At 34.2% G+C, this 24,621-nt stretch overlaps 5 protein-coding genes across 5 annotated transcripts; 2 read left to right on the forward strand and 3 right to left on the reverse strand.

Moving 5' to 3' along the window:
- Positions 1-6,065: 6,065 nt before the first annotated feature.
- LOC106301678 (dof zinc finger protein DOF3.4-like) lies at positions 6,066-7,388 on the forward strand. Its single transcript, XM_013738128.1, has one exon. The coding sequence runs from the start codon at positions 6,455-6,457 to the stop codon at positions 7,181-7,183; it is 729 nt and encodes a 242-aa protein (XP_013593582.1). The 5' UTR covers positions 6,066-6,454; the 3' UTR covers positions 7,184-7,388.
- On the reverse strand, positions 7,386-9,558 carry LOC106301677 (pentatricopeptide repeat-containing protein At3g50420). Its single transcript, XM_013738127.1, has one exon. It carries the CDS (start codon positions 9,538-9,540, stop codon positions 7,408-7,410), a length of 2,133 nt encoding a protein of 710 aa, XP_013593581.1. The 5' UTR covers positions 9,541-9,558; the 3' UTR covers positions 7,386-7,407.
- Positions 9,559-10,692: 1,134 nt separating this feature from the next.
- LOC106303671 (methylesterase 10) lies at positions 10,693-12,070 on the reverse strand. The gene is made up of 3 exons (XM_013739971.1): positions 11,571-12,070; positions 11,334-11,471; positions 10,693-11,097 (listed from the first exon to the last, which is right to left on the reverse strand). The coding sequence occupies exons 1-3, from the start codon at positions 11,952-11,954 to the stop codon at positions 10,816-10,818; spliced, it is 804 nt and encodes a 267-aa protein (XP_013595425.1). The 5' UTR covers positions 11,955-12,070; the 3' UTR covers positions 10,693-10,815.
- Positions 12,071-17,679: 5,609 nt separating this feature from the next.
- On the reverse strand, positions 17,680-19,867 carry LOC106307041 (serine/threonine-protein kinase SRK2D). The gene is made up of 8 exons (XM_013743876.1): positions 19,560-19,867; positions 19,132-19,308; positions 18,971-19,024; positions 18,788-18,880; positions 18,613-18,705; positions 18,438-18,542; positions 18,258-18,356; positions 17,680-18,176 (listed from the first exon to the last, which is right to left on the reverse strand). Exons 1-8 carry the CDS (start codon positions 19,731-19,733, stop codon positions 17,886-17,888), a joined length of 1,086 nt encoding a protein of 361 aa, XP_013599330.1. The 5' UTR covers positions 19,734-19,867; the 3' UTR covers positions 17,680-17,885.
- A 104-nt stretch (positions 19,868-19,971) lies between these two features.
- LOC106307042 (phosphoglycerate mutase-like protein 4) lies at positions 19,972-22,966 on the forward strand. The gene is made up of 7 exons (XM_013743877.1): positions 19,972-20,344; positions 20,438-20,519; positions 20,916-20,966; positions 21,055-21,276; positions 21,351-21,426; positions 21,532-21,577; positions 22,762-22,966. Exons 1-7 carry the CDS (start codon positions 20,325-20,327, stop codon positions 22,964-22,966), a joined length of 702 nt encoding a protein of 233 aa, XP_013599331.1. The 5' UTR covers positions 19,972-20,324.
- The last annotated feature ends 1,655 nt before the right edge of the window (positions 22,967-24,621 follow it).

Here is a 24,621-nt window from a genome sequence, read left to right on the forward strand (position 1 = left end):
TGTTTTTGATGACATAATAAAGGGTCAAGCTCCGCAAGTTACCTTCTCGGTTAATGGAAGAGAGTATCATATGGCTTACTATCTCACCGATGGTATTTATACGAAATGGACAAATTTTATCCAATCTATTCCAATACCACAAGGACCGAAAGCGGTTTTATTTGCTCAACATCAAGAAGCTGTCCGAAAAGATGTCGAGCGTGCTTTTGGAGTCTTGCAAGCTCGCTTTGCCATCGTTAAAAATCCAGCACTTTTTTGGGATAAAGTCAAAATTGGTAAGATTATGAGGGCATGTATCATACTCCATAATATGATAGTAGAAGACGAACGAGATGGATACAGTCAATTTGATCTTTCCGATTTCCAACACGGAGAAGACAATGGAAGTTCACATGTCGATCTCACGTATTCTACAGATATCCCTACAAATATCGCCAATATGATGGGTGTTCGAACTAGACTTCGTGATCGACAAATGCATGAACAACTGAAAGGTGATTTGGTTGAACATGTGTGGCGTAGATTTGGAGGTGATGAAAACAACCAATGAGTTCACACGTTTTTTTCAAATTTATCTTCTTTATTGATCTAATCTTTATTTTAATGTGTTTTTAAAATTTATGTTTAAAATGTTATCTTTTAATATGTCTGATGTAATAAATAAATTTTATCAAAAAAAATTAATATTTTATTTTTTTAAGCACTCCATAATAAACACCTTGCATTGGAGGATCAATATATACAAGTTTCTTAATGAAATGCTTAAATCCTACTTAATAATAAAAAAGTGATTAAGCATCCCTGGTTAATGCTGCTCTTATATGTCTATTCCTAATCGATTTGCCTATACAGTTTTTTGTCAAAAAAACTAATTAGAAAATGTGATTTTATCTGTTTTATTGACTATTGAAAATTGATAAATAGGGTTTAGGACGGCGAGTTAGGCGTGCTGTGTGACGGGAGGGATATTGCTATGTGGACCAACCTATAGCCTTTGTACGGACCGGTCAAACCATGTGTTTTGGGACCCGTACCATCCCAGCAAAGCTGCTAATCTCCTCATTGCTGACAAATTCGTTACTCCTTTTAATCTTCTTGACCTTCGTGACCTTTGAGAATTTTTTTGTATATTTCCCTTGTCGAAAAATTGTTCTAATATGAGACTGTGAGATTCATTATTTGTTTTGTTTTCTGTTATCTATAGTTATAAATTACCGCTGAAAACATAATATTAGTTTTTTTTTGTATGATAAAAAACATAATATTGTTCCAATTAGAAGAATGAATCGACATTGAGCAACTCATGTTTATTGAAATAGGAAAGAACAAAAAAATCTGAAAAGCAATAGGGAATAATCAGTTGTATGTTGTTTATAATACTATTTGGCTAACTGAAGTAAGAAAAAGATTGGACCGTTGAGCTCTAACGATCGCAGATAAACATGTTGTGATCAAGAAAAAGACGAAACTGAGCCTCTTTGATGCACGTGCAAAAGACAAAAACGCCCTCATATTAGAGGTTGTTGAGAAACAGAATAACAGCATCTTCAAAAATGAACTCTATTTTAAAGTTTCCAAAACTCTATATTTGAAGTTCAAATGTGTTCTTCTCCAAAAGTAAAACTTCAAACTTAACTTCAAAACTATTTATATTTTATAGTATGGTTTTTATATTTTTCATAATTAATTTGAATTCATAAAAATTTTGTAAATAACTAGCACATATATAAATATATTACAACAATATTAATTAATAAAATATTATATTAAAATATAAAATTTTAAATAAAAATAATTTAATTAATATTAAGCTTCAAACAAAATACCATATTATTTCATAAAATGATTTTCGTAATGCATATATGATCTATTAGTGCATTTCTAAGTAAAAATGGCTTTCCTCATTTTTACTTTGTAGATTACGCGCTAAAAATTGTTGAAATCGAATAATATTGATACTTGTAAATACAAGAGATCAGAACAATATAGTAAAAGAGAAACATAAAATATTGATAAAAGACTAATTTCTTTTCGATGATATTAATACTTGTGAATATATTCGATATGAACAAGAAAGAATTGTACGAAAAAGACATCAAAAACAACAACAACAACCATCTTCAGTTACACAAAAAAATTCGGACAATATTTGAAAATTTTGAAGGTTCCGGATCAAACTTACCTGACTATTAGTGTTGTTGTAATATTTAAATTTGTGTAATAGTTATGTCTTCGTATAAATTTTTAAAATATTTTTGTTAAGTTTTTTTTTGTATATTATTGTTGTCTAAATCTAGCTTAAAATATTTTAAATCTTATTTTAAAGTTTTTTTTAATTTTATGTGTAAAATTTAAAATCTGTAAACAAAATTTAAAATATTTATGAGATATAATTTTTTTAAGGATTAAAACAATAAACGAGAAAATATTTATGTATCATAAAGGTGATGTGTGATTGTAAGGACCAAAATGCGAATAAAATATGAAACTTTAAATTTGAAGTTTTGAATATTGAAACTTCAAATATAGAGTTTCACTTTTCAAACTTCAAATTTGAAGTTTTTTTTTTAAAACAAAAAACTTCATATTTGAAGTTATAGAATACCTTTAAAAGATGCTTTAAAAGAACACAGAAGATCGAGGAAGAAAAAGACAAGAAGAAAAGAGAGGAATAAGGGAGAGGGTGTCAGTAGTATGATCTGAAAGGACCGGCCGGACCCAATTACCGACAACGAAAGGACGGGTGTAATGCAAATCGTCCCAGATGGCACACCACAACATACAAACCACACTTCTCTGCTCTCTATCCACTGTATTGGGTGTGAAAGCGACTAGAGAGAGATAGAGAAGTCGTTGAAATCGATGGTGGTTCATGTGTGGGTCATATCATCTTCCCCCGGCTGCGCGTGCTTATCTACCTCCTTCGACCCTCCCCGACAGCTTCACTCTTGTCTGTTTGACCGTCTCTCCCTCTGCTAATTATACGTATATATATAAGTTTGTTTGTAACTCATTTTTCACTTATATACAAATGGACCAGACCAGTATGAAAACTTAAACGTCTGATTAGTTATTTGTCTTAGTCGCATCCTATGTTTGGTAGAGTATTTTACGTGCACCTGCAAAGTCGTTATGTTTTTTAAAAATAATTCAAGGAATCTTATAATAATAATTTAAGAGAAAAAAAAAAGACAAGAAGTGAACGATAAATGCAGAGAGAGACAGAATGATGGGAGAGGTTGGGACAAGGCGTGAAGAACTGTTACTACACATTTCCCTCTGATTGCGGCCTCCGAATCCGATTCCCTCCATCACAGTTTTCTTATAATATTTTCATTATTAGCTGAAAATATAATTGGTGAAAATATTACTATAAAATATACCTACAAATTTGAATTTGGATGATATTATTCCACTTATTATACTGTATAATATATGAACATATTCGTTTATATGTCACGAGTGATCGCCATATACTGTATAATATATAGTGATCAATCACAATGACTAATTACATAATCTTAAAACCTGTAAACAAACAATATTTGGTCACAAGTCATAATCGTAAAAACACACAAACAAACAAACAAACAAGACTATGGAGAAATGCATTTTCATATTTGCTTGTTTGCTATACTACTGTTATTATTTTGTATAAAATGCTATGTTTGTTTTCGTACCATGTAGTGTGTATTTTTTGGATATAAGTTTCCTTTTTATCTCATGTTTTAACTTTAAACCACAAAACCCAAATAGCTACTGAATGGAATCAAATAATTGATTAATCAAATAAAACAGATTGGATCAGAGATACTTTCAAAATCCAAATATTTAGTTCGGATTAATGTGATTCTCTTGACCCAATCAAACTCCAATATACAAATTGTTTTAATCGTCTTATGTCGACTAACATATATTATGATCCGTCTGTCAAATTCAAAGAAACAAGATCATAATCTACGACGTGAATTTAATTGGTTAGAAATGATAATACGTTGTTGTTAGTGTTTTACGGAAGAATCACAAAAGCAGGGTCCATCGTAATTAGAGCAGGTTTATTGCAAGATTTTTATTGCAAGTTTTTTATCAAGTTTTTTACTATTAAAATATAAAAAGTAATTAAAAGTATGAAAGAGAACTAAGATACGTTTCTTATTTAAAAAGTGTAAGATATACTTTTTAACTTAATTTTGCATCTTTCTTCCACCAGACAATTTCTAATTAGTTTAGCTATTTAATTTTAATTAAAATTTAATTTTTTATTTACAATATACTAAAATATTAATATTTTATTGTTTTTTTTTGTGAAACTGATGATATTTTATTGTTAAAAACTCTATTTTAATAGTCCATGCGATAAACATGCTCTTACCATTATAATTAGAAATCCAGCACTACGTAAAAACTTTTATTTAAATAAACGACTGCCATCTGTCTTTATACTTTGAATACAATATTTTAACAAAAGAATCATTTTCAAAAAGAACAATCTCCAAATAAACAAGCAAAGATTTAAATCTTTAATTTCAAAAGCTGTGTGATCCCACGAAGTAGTGCTGGACATTTTATCCGTTAAATTTGATTTGATTCGTTATTCATTTCGATTCGATCCAAAATTTCCGGATATCCATAAATTTTCGAAACAAAACAAATACTAAAAATCAATATCCGTTAAAATCGAAGCAAATCACAAATATTAAAATTTTGGAAAGCAGATATCCGATCCGATCCGTCAATATATAAATACATGTATATCTTGATTATATTTAAATTTTTTAATGTATAAAATTATATAATTATTATTTTAACATATGATTTGATAAAGTCTATTCACATTATTACTTATATAAAAGTATTACATAAAATGAAGATAACACATTTATGATAATTATAATTTTTTCTTAAGTTTTGTGTTATTATAATTGTTAACTAAGTTCAAAATATTAAAAATACAGTATTTTTTTATTCTAAACAATTGGATATATCAAAATAAATTATCGAAAAATTAAGTTACTTTGTGCATCATAAACTTATTATCATATTTTTTTACCGAAAAAAAAACTTATTATCATATTTGAGCATGAAACTTAAAAAATCTTGTAGAATTAATGGGAAGGGGCCGTACATTGATAAACACAACAGCCTCCTCCTACCTGTGTGTTGCCCACTGCGACCTAGACCTCTCTCTCTACGCATTATCTCTGTATTATTTTGTTTCTTTTATTCCACATGCATTTGTTTTCCACAAGAGACAGAATATGTCACTATTACTAGTTTTGACTCTTGTTTACTAATTGAACTTAAAGACAATGCCATGACTCCATGACGAAACTTTCACATTATTAAACAAATAAGTACAATAATTGTCTTTTTGTCAAAAATTCTTTATAAGGTTGGTAAAGAGAGTACTAATATGTATCATGATGTTTTCCCGGTAATATAGGTATCAAAGATTTAGTAATTTTAGAACCACTGCTGTGAATGATCACCTCGTTGAAGTTTTTGAAAAATAGTTTACGTTTTAAACTCATTTCATATAACCTCAACCTCAAGAATATTCAACTAAACGTTAGCTGTGCCATATACTATTCACATAATCGATAGTACTATTTGCGGTAATCAAATATTGCGAGATATTTTTTTTTTGTTGTTGCTAAAATAGAGATATATTTTCACGACGACCTTTGTGTGCAAATTTACTATGCTCCTTTTTTTTTGAACTGGAATTTATTATGCTCCTTGAAAAACTTATATATCAAGTTAAGTCAAATATATATTTTAAAAAAAATACAATATAAGATAAAAATGTTAAAAACTCTTAAAGAAAACTTAAAAATATTTATGAAAATTTCATGACATACTTATCGTTCATGACTTAGTTCATTTTAAAAATTAAACTTAAGTTTTACAACTACATTATATCAACAAAAATGATTTAGAATATCATTAAAAGTTTCCATGGATAAAACAATAGCTTACATCAAACAATTAGTTTAGAATTCAATAACCTCCAATATTCACACCGCAAACAATGCGACTCTGTAAGAAAATTATACTAATAATTTAAAAATTGAGATTTTGTTTTACGCAAGATAGAATAATGTAGAAATGTTTCATGTGTTCAAACAGAAAGTCTTGAAAGAAGAGCCACCTACGTATGAAGTGAGCCGAGTCGTAGTTGTAGGGAGCAAACAGAGCCAACACTGCTCACAATAATCCATAGCCGACTCAACAATTCCAAAAAAAAACAAACTTTAGAGAGAGAGAGAGCGTCTAATCAACCCAACACCCTCTGTCAAGAAAAGTCTGACTTTCTTCTCCATCACCATCTCTATCTGCGCATGTTTCCTCCATAAAAACCAAAACAAAACTCCCCAAATCTCACTCCCTCGTACCAAAAGTTCCAACCTTTTACCCAAAAGCCCCAATCTTTCTTCTTTCCCGCGTCTTCTTGATGACGACGTCTGACTCCGGCGAATCACGACGCACGGCGATGAGACCTCACGGCGGAATAACGGGGCTTCCACCGGCCACGGAGCAGCAAGAGCAGCTCCCGTGTCCTCGCTGCGACTCAGCCAACACCAAGTTCTGTTACTACAACAACTACAACTTCTCCCAGCCTCGCCACTTCTGCAAATCCTGTCGCCGTTACTGGACTCACGGCGGAACTCTCCGCGACATTCCCGTCGGCGGTGGCACTCGCAAAGCCGCGAAACGCTCCCGCACTTGCTCCTCCTCCGCCGGAGTCCTCAACGCTCCGTTGCAAGCGACGCCTGTTCTCTTCCCTCAAACGTCGCTCTCTAACGACGGTAGCCACGCCGTTAACGTTACCGCACCCCTCGAGAACGACGGAAAGGGAGGTTCTTTATCTCTCTGCGGCAGTTTCACATCTCTCCTGAACCAAAACGGCAACGCAGCGAGTGCCACGACGCATGGAACAGGCGGGTTTGGAAGCGGACTCGGGTCGGGTTATGATGACGTCAGCTTCGGACTCGGAAGAGCGGCTTGGCCGTTTTCAACCGTGGGTGACGCTGCAACGACGAATGCAGTGAGTAACGGTGCTCATCACGCGGTTCAGATACCATCCACGTGGCAGTTCGAGGGTTTAGAGAGCAGCAACGCCGGTGAGTACTTTGCGTGGCCGGACCTCTCCATCACAACGCCAGTGAGCTCACTCAAATGAATGCAAAGCGTCTGTCTTTACTAGAGGGTTTCTATTTCTTTGGCTTTGTCTGATCTCTTAGTCTTAGTGTGTCTGGTCGTTTTAGAACTTGTGTAATGAAACTAGAAAACAGAGCAAGTTTGTGTTTTTTTTTTGTCTCTGAGATCTCTACCTTGTTGCTTTGGACTCTGTTATTACAGTTGCAATGATGATACTTGTTTTGGAACAACTTTTAATGGGAACAGTCAGGTTCTATAAGGAAATTGATCTTGATCAATGGATGGTGATGATGATCTACACAACATATTACTCTTTAACCTATGTAATTCATCTTGCACTTGTATTACTTCTGTGTTAGACTGATCCCCAGAGGAAAAAACTTGAGTACTGTTATTGTTCACTTCAATCCAGCTCAATCCTGGATCTTTAGCAGAAGCTAATCCTCTAATCTTCCTTCTCATCTCTGCAACATCCTCCCATCTCCCTTTCACCGCATAAAGATTCGATAGTAGTATGTATGTTGCAGTGTCTTCTGGATCAAGTCTCAGGATCTGCTCACCTGCGTATAGTCCCATCTGCAAGTTTCTTGTGTTGACACATGCGCTTAACAGAGTTCTCCAGAGCTCTGTTTGGTTGTTGTTTACAGGATGAGATTCTTGTATCAGTTCCAGTGCTTCGTCTACTAACCCAGCTTTAGATACCAAATTCACCATGCAAGAATAGTGCTTAAATCCGGCTTTGATGCCTCTCTCCTTCATTTGGTTCCACAGGAACTTACCTTGCTGAGTTGATCCGCTGTTGCTGCAGGCTACTAATAGAGATAAGTACGTTACTGCATCAGGGGTGAGACCGTTTCGTAGGATCTGTTCAAAGAAACTCAGAGCCTTTTCTAACATTCCATGCTGACTATAAGCTCCTAGCATTGAGTTCCAACATTTCAAATCTGGATTCGAAACAAGAGAGAATACTGATTCTGCAGCACTGTATTTTCCAGTTTTCCCATACATGTCTACTAAGGCTCCACATACAGACATAACACTATCAAATCCTGTCTTCACGGTAAGGGAATGGAACACTTCACCTTGTCTTAGCGATGCCATATCTGAACACGCTCCCAAGACACTGCTCAGGGAAAAACCATCAGTTCTATTTTTTTCTCTGTACATTTCAACGAAGAGTTGGACAGCACACTCGCTGTTTCCTACTCTCGATTGCCCTCCTATCATCTCAGTCCACAGAACAATATCCCTCTCTCTAATCACGTCAAACACCTTCTGAGCAGATTCAGCTTCCCCGTTCTTGAAGTACATAGACAAGAGCGTTGTTCCAACAAAAACACTCCTTTCATATCCTAGTTTCATTACCTGTCCATGGAGAAGCTTTCCATGAATGAACCACTCTGTTTGCCCTGTCGCACATATAACAGCAGAGAGAGTATATTCATCCGGCCTCGGTGTGGACCTCCTCTGTAACCTTCCATACATAAGAATCGCTTCCTCTCCAAATCCATTCTCTGAACAACCCGAGATAATCGAGTTCCATGCAACCAAATTTGGGTTATGAATCCTCTCAAACACAAAGAGCGCTTCCTTCACATCCCCACAACTGCAATACATGTCAAGAAGTGCATTTTCAACAACTGAATCAGCCAAACCATCCGAGACTATTATCCGGGCATGGGTTAGTTTCCCTAATGAATAGCTTCCCAGCTTACTACAAGCATTGAGCACCATCGAATACGTGAACTGCGTTGGAACAACACCAGACATCAACATGGTTCTAAACAGCGCAAGCCCTTCTTCTATCTCACCATTTCTCAACCTCCCAGATATCATCGTGTTCCAAACCACCGCATCTCCACCCTCTACACACTCAAAGACTTTCCTCGCAGATTCTAACTCCCCGCAGCTGGAGTACATCCCCAAAACCGATGTCTGGACAACCACATTGTCTAAAAATCCAAGCTTTATGATCTGAGAATGTAACAACGATCCCATTACAACATCCTCAAGCAAAGTACAGACCTGCACTAAGCTAGTGAAAGTCGAGCTGTTAGGCTTCAAGGACTCGGACGCCATACGGGTTATCAGATCAAAAGCGTAACTTGCGTGGCTTTGGCTCCGGGAATACGCTGAACAAAGCGCGTTGTAAGAAACCACGTTTCTGTGAGGCATTGTGTCGAACACCTTCCGCGCTTGTTCTAGAGAGTCGCACCTCGCGTACATCGAGATGAGGTTGTTGCTTGCGTACGGGGAGTCGTGAGCTGCCCCGGCGGTGAGGATGAGAGCGTGGACCTGACGCGCCCGTTTTAGTGCGGTGGTCGAAACGCATCTCCGTGTAAGCTCGGCGACGGAAGAAGCTAGTTCGTTAAGTGGCATAGAAGCTACGTAACGTAGTGGGACTCTAAACGCCGCGTTTTAATAGAGCTAGAGAGGTTCTTTATATTAAAACGCCGCGTTTTAGTAGAGATATAGTTCTTCACGCGCCTCTGTTGCAATTTTGTTTCATATCTTGGTTGCAATTTTGTGTGTCACTCACGCGCCTCTGTTTCCTATTGCTAGCTGCATTATGATCATCAAGTCCTTCTTGATTACCCTTTTATCTTAAGGACATCGGTGCTGGCTGTGCTGAGGTTAATCCTTACCTCTTTAAATTATTTGAGTATCAATACTGGATATGATTTTTCTTTTTTATTTTGTTTAATGTGAGATCAGCCATTTCTAGCTCTTGTACTCTAGTCTTTTTAAATGTTTGTCTAGAGTTTCCAAAATTCCCTAATGCATTTGATTGACTCCTGCTTAACATCCACTGCATATACTGGTAGATGTTCGCACTTCGCACCATCTGAAGGACATGTAGATGCTTCATCTTTAAAGAGAACATTTGTCTTGCTGGAGACCTGTATGGTTGAACAAAACTGGAAGTTATGTTCTCCATGCTTTTGGAGATGCTTAAAGACTGTCTTAGTTCATTGGGTCGGGTATGAAAACACTGGAAGAAACTCATTCCATACAACCCATAAGATCTTCTATGACGGTTAGTCTAACTTTGCTTACTGTAAACTCACCTATTCATTTAATCACCTAACTGAAACTTCTCTTATACTGAGGGAGGTTAACGTTTCAAGAACTTTTTCTAATCCAAAGAGTAATTAGGAAGCCATGTTCAACAATGTTAGCTGCTACGAGAAGTATTTATCTTAATCTCTCAGTTGAGATTCTCTGAGGCAGAAGGATCAGATGCCAACGCTGTCTCCTTTCCAGATCAAATTTCAAACTTATTGTTTCATATGTAGAATTCTGTAAGTTAGAGAATCTCATGTCTAATCAAATTTTCCTGGGTTCTGACACAAGTGAGTTCTGTTTCTGTAGAGAGATCCTACATACGTTCTTGGCTGGTGCATTAGCTATAAAATCAGAGAGCATTATGTTCGTGCCTCCACAATCCAAATCCGAAAGGGTATAAGATACTCCTGTTTAAACCAATGTGGAACTGCCTCATCCAAATACAGCAATCAATGTAACCCATAATATCAAGAATCACAAGCGCTCTTATTCATATCATAAATATAACAAAGCGTTAGAGATACACACTCCAGAGGGGATAGCTTTAAAATTTCAGGATACTCAAACTCAATACAATGTTACACTTTATCAGTTGTATTTTGCTGCTATTTCCTGTAGCAGTAGAGAAAGCTGTTGAGGCTTGGTGATCATAGCCATGTGACCAGCTTCTTCGACCACTTTCACTTCATTAGGTTCGTAGTTACTAATCATCCACCTCTGAATCTCCTCTGGAACCACGTTGTCACCTTCGCAGACGATAAACACTCTCTTCCCAGATCCATACCTCTCCTTGGTCAGCAAATCTTTACCTTCCATTTCCTTTGGGTATAACCTGCTCGGTTTCACCAACGTCATGGCTAGTTCTAGATCCTGACAATCAAAATACATTAGTATATTACCAACAGTAGTCACCTAATCTTGGTTTGTAAAACTGATTATGCCATAAGCAAGGCCAGGCAGTCTTTAGTCCCCAAATTTTAAAAACTTAATATATATTTTATGGTCCTTAAATTATAATAATTTTTTAATTAAAATTTATACTATTATAATCCAAAAATAAAATTCAGGCTCTGGTCATAGATGGATGTAATGGATGTAAAACTGACCTCTGACTGGCAATTACTATATGCCTTCTCCTTCATGAAGCTATTACCGAACATAACTGAACTTGGCGGCTGTCCTGGTCCTTCCTCGAATGTAAACTCACAATCCATGGCGAATCCATCAGGGAGACGTTTGAAATACTACAGACAAACAGAAAGTGACATGCAATTATCAGATAAGATATAGTAGTCCCAATAACTTTATTTTAATTTTCTTTGAGATTTTTTTTTCCTGGCGACCTCTTGAATGAGAACGGAAGGGGGAGACTCATGGTGTGGCATATAAGCAGAGATGAAGATTCCGACAGAGATTTTGGTCGGAAACCTTTCCATAGCGAGAGAAGTTCCAATGCCACCATAGCTATGACCAACAAGGACCACCTTCTCTTCCTCAGGAAGAGACTCCATGAAACTCATCAAAGGCTCTAGATACTCGGAGACAGAACGAACCTCGTCGAGCCGCCTCTCGTCGATACCGGACCCACCAAGTTCAATAGCTGTCACTCGTTGACCATTGGCCTTGAGCTTTCCCGCCAGCTTGAACCAGCACCATGCTCCATGACATGATCCGTGGACAAGCACGAAATGGTGGTGGTGTTGTTGTTGCATGTGCTGTGTTTGCATTTGATATTGTTTGGTAAGTGATGTTATCCTTGTCTATTCGTGTGTGTATATATCATCGGTACAGAAATTTCATTTCTGGTGGAACAGTTTAATTGTTTTTTAACCGGCTGGAACCGATAGGACTGGTTCTAGTTTGGAACATGTGTGGTTTTAGATTCCAACAAGGTAAGAATAGTAAAACGAAAAAAACTAGAATACGAGCTAATTATATATTGGTTAACGCCTCCTGTGGTATAAGATCTAACTATATTATGAGTTTATTAATGCTAATTTGAGATGGTTTTACTTTTATCCCTCAATAAGTTAATTATTATCTGATTTAATACAGTGATTCTTTAAAGCGACTTTATGTTATTTTTCTTTTAGCAACTTTATGTTATTAGTTAATTGAAAGAAATACTATTTGGACGGTTAAAGATGAGCACGTGGAATACAAGAAATGCAATGCATTATAAAATGATAAATGTCAAATCTGATACTGTTCAACCTTTGTTTTGGTATCTTTCTCTTAAAATTGTCAGTGTCAGATCTCTTTGTTAATAGGCTAGGCTATATTACTTATTAAGCCACATTGTAACGTTTCCGAGTCAATCTTGGCTGCCCAAGCTATTAACTCTTTGAGAAAGTTAGACAATATTAGGTGAGATGATTTTATATACTAGCATTGTATGTTTTTTTTTTTTTTGAGACATTGTATTTGTATGTTTTATGTTTAGTATTTTGTTTGAGAGAGTGCTTTTTATTTGTGCTTTAAATATGAAAAAAATCTTCGATTGAATATAGTTTCACATTTTCTATTTTAAAAATGTGTTAAATAATATTTTATTAATATATTTTCAAATATATCTAGCTATATTTACTAAGTGTTCCAAAAAAATGTCAACAAAGAAAGATATATTTACCCAAAAAGATTATGGATCTCGGTATATACACTTATAAATCTACAATGTGACTCAAGAGAATTAACATAGATATTTTCTATTAATGTGATGGTATTCTTCATTTTCAAAATCCTAATATATTTACCATTTTTATTACTCTCAGTTTTTTGTTTAGTAGTAGCGTCATGTTTTAAAATTACGACACCAAATAACTAGGACGAAAAAACTCCATAAATCTGAACGGAACTAATCAGAAAAAATAAATTTGAACTGAATCGAGCCCAACATGATTATTTAAATGGATCTTGTTTAACGGTATTTCAAATTTTGAGTATCAATTGAACCGAATCCTAAAGCAAACAGATATCTGAAAAGAACTCAAAACATTTTTTAAGCATATTATATGAAAACATAAACCCGAATAAATATCCAAAATACTCAAAATTTTTAATGCAAACTATAAAATACCGATTACATAAATAATTAATTCAACTACTCAGTTAGCTGTATACTTGCTATTTGATCAAATATTGAAGTTATTATGCTTAAAATTTGCATTCTAAGTTTGATTATGAGTAAAATTTGCTTTTGAAGTTTAAACAATGTTGTTTTATTTTGAAATTCAAATAAAAATAATACTTCATGCGCTTATAGAGTTGTTAGTGTTTTTTTTTGTTAACGAGATTGTTAGTTACTTTTATGTTTATCTCCTTTGACAACCATTTTTAAATCAAACCACAAAATCTTGACTAGAGTAAATTATTTATACTTCAAAATTTTGCGAACTAATGTGTTTACTTTTGAATCACAAATAAGCATTTAAGTAATCAAAATCTGAATTAGAACCAAATCCAAATTTAAAAAGGGTTCAAAATGGGTTTATGATGTGTTTTTATATTCGAACGGATTTAAAAAAAAAAATTGAATCAAAAACTTTAAAATATATAAATGAAGCAAAATTTTATATTTCTGAAAACCAAAATTCAATTTAACTTAAACCAAAATCTAATTAAACCCGAACCAACCTCAACCATCTAATCGAAAAAAATACGTATTCCATCTTAAAACAGAGCACATAAAGACCTGAACGCCCATGTTTACTAACAACCATAAATATTTTTATCAGATATCAGATTAAAAAATATTATCATTTTTCACAAAATACATGTATTCTATTATAAGAAACATATTTTTAATAATAAAATAATTTTTCTCAAAAAAAATAAAATATCACCATATTGCAATTTAAATAACATGATAACATTTTATATATCTAATTAAGTTGACAAATATTTTTCTGATGGTTATCTAACTTAAATAAGTTCCGTATAATGATTTAACAACCCAAATTACCTCAATATGATTTAATAACCTAAATTACCTCAATATATATATATATATATATCATTTAAAACTATATTTTGAAAGATTGACTGCAAGTGCGTAAATGTGGAACTACAACACGTTTCTTTTAAAGCAACCTTCTGTTAAGAGAATCCAACGATCCAAGTACAAGTTCTTTCCAAATCAAACTCTCAAAAGACATTTACCGCAAAGAGTAAAAGAAGTAAAAGGCAATCATTCTTTGCGGAAAAGCATAAATGACCACCCAATTTTGGAAATTGTCTAAAAAGCTTGAATGCACTAACAAGAAAAGGAGAGGGAAACAAAGAACTGAAAGAGACAACACAAGAAAGTAATTATCTATAAACAGTAACATGTCCCAGAAGAAGACTTTTTATGAGGAAGTGGCAAATTAAAAGGAAGAGAAGTTAAACCGCTGATCAGTTGTGAGATCAACGGTTTGAAGCATCCTCTTGGTCAAGTTCATCTCTAAGAAGCTGCACCAGTCAAGCCACGCAGCTTCTCATGTGAGACTCTCGAGCCTTAAGGAATCAACATTGCACAAGGTGGAAAATGTCAAAACTTTTGAGTTATTTACTAAGGATTTTAGAGGTCACAAATTTAAACTGCGTTGGAAACAATCCACTTTTCAGAAAGAGTTAAATTACATTGCACGGATCTCGCCATAACTTTTTAATTATTAAGAAATAGAAATTTATTTAAACAAAAAAAAAGAAGAAGAAATTCTTAGCCTTCATAAAATATTTAAAAGATTGTTCAAGCAAGGTCCTATTCTGTAGTCATTGACAGAGCCAGATGAGCAAGGAAAAAGTCATTTGCCACATACCTTTTTTTTACAAAGAAGTCATTTGCCACGTACTCAAAAACGGTGCAAGTTGTAGGAAAACAAGATAGACAAATCACTTTCAACAATAATTTTCAGATGTTTACCATTCATATTTTTCTTGCTTTTTTTGGTAGCATAAATTACTTTCTGTTTTCTTTTGATAATTTGGAAATACGTTGAAATCGAATGTTTTAAATTCATTAGATCTGAGTACTTTTACCATCTAAAACATTTAATGATAGTCAAATAGAGTGATGAAATAGTTTCACATTCGAGAAAATTTAATTCTTGACTTGAGCTAACATAACAAATCCTAACAAATCCTCAACAAAATAAAATCCTCTCACATATTTTAAAACTACAAAATAAATAGTGGAAATAAGAGAAGAGAAGACAAATGAGATCCATGTAACAACACAATCTTCTTTACAATGTTTTTATGGTCGAAATCTTCATTTCAATGTTCTTTCTTATGCAGACTTGATTCTCTTTGAGCTAAGAGGAGATACTTATACAAATCAAGAATATACCTCCACCCTATTTGAGATCCGGCAACACGAAGCATGACTCGTGCAGTTGATCGTGGAGGGTAGACAAGAACCGTATTGTCGCTGGCTCGCGCAGCCTAACCAATTTCGCTGCAGAATTGGTCACCGGCAACCAACACACCAAGTTTCATGGACAAACGTGAAGTAATTTCCAACCAGACATTTGATCCATAGTTACAGAGTCCACAACGTTATGTACGTCTGAGTATGCAAAATAAAACACGACTCCATCGTACGTCCTCCAATGCAATCCGGTGCATGTGAGGGATGCGGTCATGGGGTATATATCAGACAACTCATCGGCTCTTTGGGTAACCAAATAAACATAGCAGAATACTAAAAGCATTTCCATCCGTTGATAAACTCAAATATATTATTTTATTTTAATATAAAATACGTTTGAAAATTTTGCTATGAGTTTTTTTTTTAAGTTCTTCTGATAAGAATCCATTTCCATTCTAATTTCTTATTAAAATTTCCAATAAAAATGTTTTAGTGAATGATCATGTATTTTTGAAGGCTCAAACTCATTAGCTTATTGCTACAAGCTATACCATTTGGTTCAAGCTTCAAGTTTCAACTTGAGAAATGAAATATTAGAAAATTAAACGACAGTTTTAATTAATTACATCAAAATATAAAAAGATGGAACAAAATGTATTTATTAAGTACTTCCTCTGTTTTTTTAATATAAGTTGTTTTAGAGAAATTCTTATGTTCCAAATTATACGATGTTTTCGATTTTCTATGTAAAATTTATTAACACTTAATGTTATATGACCAAAGATAATATACTTTCTATTTTATTATTGGTTGATTTGTGGTTAGGAAAATAATTAATGATATTTTTTTTAGAAAATATAAAAAATTAATGATTTCTTAATCTATGTGCACAATTCTAAAACGACTTATATTAAAAAATGGAGGGAGTATCACAGAGAGAAAACCTTAAATCAATCAGTCTAATAACCAAACAAATTTCTTTCAATTGGTAACTTTGGGTGCAAATAGTTGCTGAATTAGATTTAGAAGAACGAACTTCAATGTAGTTACCAATTAATTACCAACCACACTGGACTCTGCTGAAATCATATCATTTAATTATTTTTGTACATGTTTATTTATTTCACTAAATTCAATCTTCTTCAAAAGAAATTAACATGTTATACAATTTTCTGTTGTACTAACTATTTATTTATTTAATCCTTTCATTACTCAGGAGTCAACACCTTTTGTAACCAGGGGATTAGAAAAAAGACTATATCTAACTTCAAATAAAATTTGCAATTTGCTACAGATTATATTACAGTTACCCATTTTTATTTCGTACGGTTTTAAGGCCCTTTTATCAATTAAAAGGCCTAGTTAGATTCTTTAGTAGTTTTGCACTTTTGCTCCACGTGCTTGAATTAATGAGTTCTAAGGTTGTGATAGTTTCAACACCTCCCCCGACCTTATCCTCTCCACAGCCTCTCGTTTACTTTTTAGATCTGAGTTCAAACTCCGGCGAAAATTGATATCCACATACGATGGAGTTCAAGAAAACGGAACAAAGATCGTGATATACGGTTCACTATCAAGTGATGATACTTGAACAATGATCGTGATATACGGTAAATAAAATAATATGATAACATCTGGTTCTATGAAATAGGATTAGTTCAAATGTGTAGATTCTAAATGGGATCTTATACTCAAACTATTTGTAGAATTCCTTTTTTTTCCCATAAATCTGATGTCATACAATGTGTATAAATGTGCCAATAGTTATTAAAATAAAGAGAATATATTGCAAATTATATATATATAAATCCAAAGTTTTTTTTGTCAACAAAATCCAATAAAAAATTCTGACACGGTTTGATTACAACTCTATAAGCTTTGATATTTATTATATAAAGCCTAAAAAAATATTATATCTCATCTTCCTACGGATTGCAACTGTTTCAAGATCAAGCATAGCACATCATTGGTATCACAAAGTAGTAACCAAAATATACTCCAAGATACACACACCGATCTTCAGAGAAAGATGAAGAAAGCTCCTAGTGATGGAACCAAACCATAGATTTGTCTTCATGTGAAGTGTCTGGTAACACATAAAATGAATGCTCAAAGGGATCATATATTATAAAAATATATTACACATATATATATATATGTATGTGAATCCAAAGTCTGTAGAGAAATAAAAGACAAACAAACGATCCAAAAATAAAAGGATGGTGGTAGAGGAGCTTAAGACAAGACAAAGACTCCAATAGTGTCTGAACAGTACGGCGGACAAAACAGACTTTGCCCTCTCAAACTCTCAAAGAGCATAAACTATCTCTCCGCTACTGTCAACGTCAATCTCAGATTCGGAATCAAAGTCATCCATGTCATCGTCAAGGTCAAGATTATCAGCCATGAAGTCATCAAGGCAACGGTTTCTAACGGCTGGAATGGTAGCCTCCGAGATGATCTGCATGATAGTGTCAAGGCTCTGCATCGGCTGCTCCGGCTCTTGGAACTGACTACTCATTCTGTTCTCGTCCATCAGATCGCCTGGGAGATTCTTCAAGAACCATTCATGGGATTTGATCTCTGGGATACTGATTCTCTGCCACACAGATGGATCTCTCTCTCATCAGGAAGATTTTTAAAGAAGAGAGAGAGAGAGAGAGTGTAAGAAAGAACTTACCGTTGCTGGATCGGCTACGAAGATCCTTGAGATTAGCTGGCGACATCCTGGTGAGAGGTTTAAGTCCTCAGGGATTGAGTATGTGACGCTAAGGATTCTCTGCGTTTTAAAAGCAAACAAGAACAATCAAAGTTAGTTTGAAACAAGAGAGTTGGTTTATGATGAAAGAAGGTTTTTTACTTGTATAGTCTTTCGATAGTCTCTTGGCTCAGCTGGATCCTCAAACGGATATGCTCCAACCAACATAACGTATAAGGTCACACCACATGACCACACATCTGCCATCTGTTAAAAATCCAATTCAGAGGACAAGTCAAAGAATGTATACGGCATTAACAATCATGGAGGCTTATACCTTGCCATCATATTCCTGACGAAGAAGAATCTCTGGTGCGATGTACGCAGGAGTACCAACAGTTGACTTTGGTTGCGAGTGAAGAACAGAAGACTGTAGAAAACGAAAAATGCAAAGTCACAATGAAAAATACATAAGCGATAACATATAGTATATAGTATTAGTACATATATACCTTGGAGTAACCAAAATCACAAATTTTCAAACGAGGGGCAGGACTTCCATCCAACAATGTATTCTCCAGCTTCAGGTCTCGATGACATATTTGCTTCACAGTGGGAATCAACATCAACACAAAGAGTTAAAAAAATCATTGAAACAAAAAAAAAAAGGTTCAAAAGTTGGCAAGAAGGGGTACCATGGCATGACAGTAATTAACACCAGAGATAAGCTGCTGAAAGAAGAACCGAGCCTGTTGTTAAACATTTAAAACACAAATCAGTAGTAGTAGATAAAAATCGAAATCATCGATACAGATGATTAAGTAGTTAAAAGAGTACACTAGTAGTAGAGAGCGACCTCATCTTCACTGAAGCGGCCAGCGTTACAGATGCGGTCATAAAGCTCACCACCAGAAGCATACTCCATCACAATAGCCAGATGGCTAGGCGTCAAAATGACCTCCTTAAACCTGACGATATTAGGATGCCTCAAGGACCTGTGGTTGATGATCTCCCTCTGCACATTCTCATCAATCTGGAAACAAAAAGAAAAAAGATCACAACTTTATCAAAAGCATTTATTGGAAGCAAAAAAAAACGGTTGAGAGAATAAAAAAGTTAGCACCTTTAAAAAGCATTTAATTGACAAATCTAAAAGAGGGAAGCTACTAAATCTAGAAACTTAACATCCCCTCATCACTACCACTACCCTCTCTCTCTCTCTATCAATCAATCAATCTAGGAGGAGAGTGAAGTGAATCAACATCGAATTGAAAAGGAGCGTACTTTGTCACCTCTCTCGATGTACTTAACAGCGACGAGCTCCTTTGTAACTCTATCGGTCATGAGACGAGCTACCCCGAAGTTGCCAGACCCAATATCTCTCACGAAGTCGTACCGATCGCTCTCGTGTATGATCGGCAAATCAATCGGCATCACCGCCGCCGCCGTCGGATCCATTGGAGGAGGAATCTGAGAAGGAAGGAAGCTTAGGGTTGGAGAAAAATATCTTCTTTCTTGGAAGGTAATATGATATTTTTGGGGGAGACAACGAATGAGATTAGACAAAAGGGCTTTAATTATTGGTCCCTATCAAAAATAGATAACAGATAGAGATGTATTAAAACGACAAAAGCCGCCGCGTTTTGATGATTTTTTCTTTGTTCTCTGCATTTCAAATAGATTTTGTTTTTCTAAGTTTATCTTTAATTTCTTATATAAGAAAATACATTAAGAATTCACGAAAATACAAACCCATTTGCAAATATGTTACTCAACTTGATCAAAATATATATAATAATTTTCTTTAATTACTACACCATCCATAAACTTAAAAAAAAAAAAATTAAGCTTACAAATAGTGTTTGATAAACCGACCAAACTGGTTGACATAATACATAAATTAAGATAAATGCAATTGAAACCAAGACTAATTAGACCAAATGGCCCATGGGCTAACTTATGAGGCTGAGATTATTGTCATATTCAAATGGTTGTTTCGTCCCATTCTCTCGACGCCGGAGCCATTGACCGAATTTTCAGCTAACTCCCATGGCTGAATCAAGTTTGAAGTATGCTTCCACCATTCTCTGCATCTCTCTTATGTGTTGCTCATTCTCTTATCTGATCGTCTAATGGAATGTCTCTCGTTGGTTTATTGGCAGCTCCTCCGTCGATCAAACTTACACTGAAATTGTTGTTGTTCGTCATGGAGAAACATCTTGGAATGCAGAGAGAAAAATCCAGGTAATAATACCTATTCAACTAGAATAATGGTTGTAGTTAGGCCTCGAACTTGATACCTGATTCCCCTTCTCTCTTCTTGAAATTTTTTTCAGTAATATTTAATTAATTTTTGTATTAGTTCGAGATTAGTAATATAAATCCCTCTAGGATATTGATTGGTGAACTTTAATTTGGAGTTCTTAACTCATGATTTGACACTTTTTGTTTTATTTATTTTATTTTTTTACACTTTTCGGCTAAGAATTGGCTCTTATATCTCTTATCTAAGAGACGGTTCTTAGTTTTTCTTATTTAAAAGCTAAGAAACGGTTCTTATCCAAAGCTAAGAACCTTACCCTAAGAACCCGGGTTAATCATGCTCTTGTTGTAATAACAAAATGTAATTTTGGGTCGCAGGGTCATATAGACGTTGAGCTAAACGATGCAGGGAGACAACAAGCAGTGAGGGTATGTGTCTTTTACTTTTTTAACGGTTTTGTCTTTTTGATTCTTCTTGTCGTAAAGTTTAAAGACTTTTATTTCCTTTCGATAAAAGGTTGCTGAGCGGTTATCAAAGGAGCCTAGGATATCTTATGTCTACTCTTCTGACTTGAAGAGAGCCTTTGAGACTGCTCAGATCATTGCTGCTAAATGTGGCAATCTTGAGGTGATTACTGATCCTGACTTGCGGGAAAGACATTTAGGAGATATGCAAGGTCTTGTGTATCAAGAAGCTTCCAAGGCCTTTTTATCTAACCGTACAGACGTTGATATTCCAGTAGGAATTATTATTATTCTCCCTTAGTTTCTTAATTCAACTACTAAGTTTTGCTCGTTTTATATGAATGAAAGGGTGGAGGAGAAAGTCTTGACAAACTATATGATAGATGTACATCTGCATTGCAAAGAATCGGCGACAAACATAAAGGTTTTATTTCTTTCTTTCTCACTAATCATATTAGTGGTCAATGGTCAGCACACATTGTTCTTCTAAGCATTGCTTTAATTTTTGTTACATGTGGTGATGATGAAGGTGAGAGAGTGGTGGTAGTGACTCATGGAGGTGCCGTGCGAAGCTAGTCGGGGGCCTAAGGCCGAAAAAGTATTTCATTATTCAGTATTGAACATTTATTATATAAAACCTTGAAAAATGTATTAAACTAAATTTAGCAAAAAAATAGAAGGTATACATTTGATTAAAAACAAATAACAATTAGATTATTTATGATTATTTTGTATATAATTATCTAATGAAGTGTATGTTGATTTAGAAATTTTAAAGGCAAAGTTAATAATATTAAGATAATATTCTAGATATATAGAATTATGTGAATGTACAAGATTAATGATACAAATTTTAAAAAGAACGAGGACAAAAATGTGTAAAAGAAATAATTTTATGAATCTATATTATTAAAACTGAAGTACATTTTGGTACTGTTTGGAAACTTAGATAGTAGATTAAATGAAAATTGTTTGGAAACAAGTATAACAGATTAAATATTTATTATTTACATATTTATTCACTGTATTTCTTTCTCATTTACAGATTCCGTCGTTTGGAAACTTGGATAGCAGATTAAATATTTTTTTTATTTACATATTTAGCCATTGCATTTATTTCTTATTTATAAATCTGTCACTTCATTTAGAATCAAAAATTTAAATTAATTAATTACAATGAATTGTTATTTCTTTTTGCTGAAAATAAAAACACAAACTGTAATATATAGTATATATTAATCTGCTACAATACAATTTTCAAGAAAACCAAATATCATAAAATTAATAATAATTCATAAGAACCTACCGTAAAAAAAAATAAATCATTTTTAAATAAATAAACAAAAAAATCAATAGGTTAATATATGAATATTACAATTACATCAAATTGCATCAACTTATAAAATTATAAATATAATATTACGTACAGATAAAAAATTATTATCAAACATCTATATTATAATATAATATATTCTACTCTAAATATATTTTACAAAACATAAAAATATAAATAGACATTTATAAAATCAATGGCTTATAAATTTACATGGAACGCAAGTTAAATCCAACACCCGCGCGGGGGTGCGGATCAAGATTTAGTTTAGATTAAACACAAAAATTTATAGCAAACAATATTTCCGGATTTGAAACTAAAAAGAAATTTGTATACTAGATTAACCAATTGAAACAGAAATTTCAAATATAGGGCCCTAAGATATGATGGAGCCTAAGGCGGTGGCCTTTTTCGTTACATGGTGAGCACGGCTCTGGGTGTGATACGATCTCTCTATGAAAGAGCTCGTCCAAAAGCACGAAAAGTTGACAAGATTCTCAATACATCAGTTAATGTGTTCCGTTTATTCGACGGAGACAAATGGAGAATCCATGTTTGGGGAGATGTGACTCATTTGGACCAAACCGGTTTCTTAAAATCCGGTTTTGGTGGTGACAGAACCTCTGGTTAAGATTCAGTGACTCTTTCTTTCCAATGATTTTTTCTGTGATACAAGTTTGATTCCGTTATGTAATTGAGAGGACTGATGAAATGAATTGTTATAAAACTTCAACGGTTGAAGATTAAAAGTTTTGTAAGAATTTGTATGTGACATTGAATGCTGAAAACAAAGAACTATATTTCCGACAAAATGATTTTGTTGAAAATTCATCATGTCAGGAAGGTTTTTTCAACGTATTCCCAAGGAATTTGTTCAACAAAAATTGTTTGTTTTCTTGTACTGCGAACACGTAGTTTCAAATCAACAAATAAACAAAAATAAAACTGAACACTGAAAAAGATGAAAGTATTTATCGACTATCTTTTCTGAATCATTTGATAAGTAGGTGTGGCCAAAAGAAATTCATATTAAGAAAAAAAAATCAGCAACAGAACGTCGTGTGACCTGTGTTTTCTTACAAAAATAAAAGAGATCTTAAAACCTGTTAAGATTCTTTTGACAAAAGAGGAATTAGGTTGAAATTTGTTAAAACCTGTTAAACACAAACAATGTTGTGAAAAACTAAATATAATAAAGAGTAAATATGTTTTAAAAGGAGTAACTAAAACCGTCGCACCTCTTCTCTCCCAAAGGCGACAAAACAGAACAAACTTTTCTCGGCGATAACTACCGGCCGGCGCCGACTCCGGCGTCGGTTCGTACTTGTTTTTTAATTATTGTTTTCAATTTATCTGTGTTATAGTGTATTGTATCATTAAATATGGTTTCATCGAAATCATTATCTTCGACGTATTTTCGTTTCAAGCGACATGTCTTCTCGTCACAGTGTCTCTTCCCTTCCCGCCGCCGTGGTGAAATTGTCTCGTCATGGACAAACAGTCTGGTGGTTATCTATTGGTTCATTGCGCCGGTATGGGATTTGGAACAGATCTTTCACGAATTAAGTTTCTCCCTAATTGGTGAGTCTATTACCTCCTTAATTGTTGAGTATCATCTCCGGACAAACAGAAATTGGATGTTCTGCGTTGTCGGCGTGTTTCCGTGGCTAGTCAGGCACGACGGTTTACTATCTCCCATAAGTTCCTCAAAAGAATCACTAGTCCTTTGGAATAAAAGAAGAAATCTTAAACCGCCATGGCTGTGGGGACTAATATGGATATCATATTCATTTAAGAATTTGATATGGACGATTGTGTCTTCACTACGTCAAGGAGATGGGTCACGTCTTTACTCGATAATAGGAGGAAAGATGGATTGGTTATGCGAAGACATGTGGTGGAAGATGATGGTTTCAAATGATTATCAAAGTCAATATGAGGGGTTTCTTTGGAAATGGATAGAGATTGCAACAAAACATGTTATCTCCTGCATCGGAAGTGTACGGAATGGGCAACGATGTAACAGATGGATCGTGCCTCCTGATCTATTAAGTAATGAAAGGTGTTGGATCACAATGGATGACAGCTAAACACAAGATCATATAAGACCGAGAACAACGATAGAAAAAGTTAGCGAATCAGTCTATCCTGCAATAGAGTTAGGAAGCATCGTGTTATTACTTTTCTATTATCATGTTCAGCTTAAAAATGTATTTGTTGTATGTTTGGATTATGGTTCTCTGTTAACTCTCTTTTGATATTAATAAAGTTAAGATGTTAAAGAAA

The sequence above is a fragment of the Brassica oleracea genome, chromosome C7, assembly GCF_000695525.1.
Source record: "Brassica oleracea var. oleracea cultivar TO1000 chromosome C7, BOL, whole genome shotgun sequence".
Taxonomy (NCBI): Eukaryota; Viridiplantae; Streptophyta; class Magnoliopsida; order Brassicales; family Brassicaceae; genus Brassica; species Brassica oleracea.

Coding starts and splice junctions, on each gene's coding strand:
- LOC106301678 (XM_013738128.1), top strand. CDS start 6,455: ATGACGACGTCTGACTCCGGCGAATCACGACGCACGGCGATGAGACCT.
- LOC106301677 (XM_013738127.1), bottom strand. CDS start 9,540: ATGCCACTTAACGAACTAGCTTCTTCCGTCGCCGAGCTTACACGGAGA.
- LOC106303671 (XM_013739971.1), bottom strand. CDS start 11,954: ATGCAAACACAGCACATGCAACAACAACACCACCACCATTTCGTGCTT. Junction 11,472..11,570: donor CTTCCGTTCTCATTCAAGAG/GTCGCCAGGAAA, acceptor GTTTGTCTGTAG/TATTTCAAACGTCTCCCTGA. Junction 11,098..11,333: donor ATAGTAATTGCCAGTCAGAG/GTCAGTTTTACA, acceptor TTTGATTGTCAG/GATCTAGAACTAGCCATGAC.
- LOC106307041 (XM_013743876.1), bottom strand. CDS start 19,733: ATGGATCCGACGGCGGCGGCGGTGATGCCGATTGATTTGCCGATCATA. Junction 18,881..18,970: donor TTAATTACTGTCATGCCATG/GTACCCCTTCTT, acceptor CCCACTGTGAAG/CAAATATGTCATCGAGACCT. Junction 18,177..18,257: donor TCGTAGCCGATCCAGCAACG/GTAAGTTCTTTC, acceptor TCTGTGTGGCAG/AGAATCAGTATCCCAGAGAT.
- LOC106307042 (XM_013743877.1), top strand. CDS start 20,325: ATGGCTGAATCAAGTTTGAA. Junction 20,520..20,915: donor ATGCAGAGAGAAAAATCCAG/GTAATAATACCT, acceptor TTTGGGTCGCAG/GGTCATATAGACGTTGAGCT. Junction 21,578..22,761: donor GGAGGTGCCGTGCGAAGCTA/GTCGGGGGCCTA, acceptor TTACATGGTGAG/CACGGCTCTGGGTGTGATAC.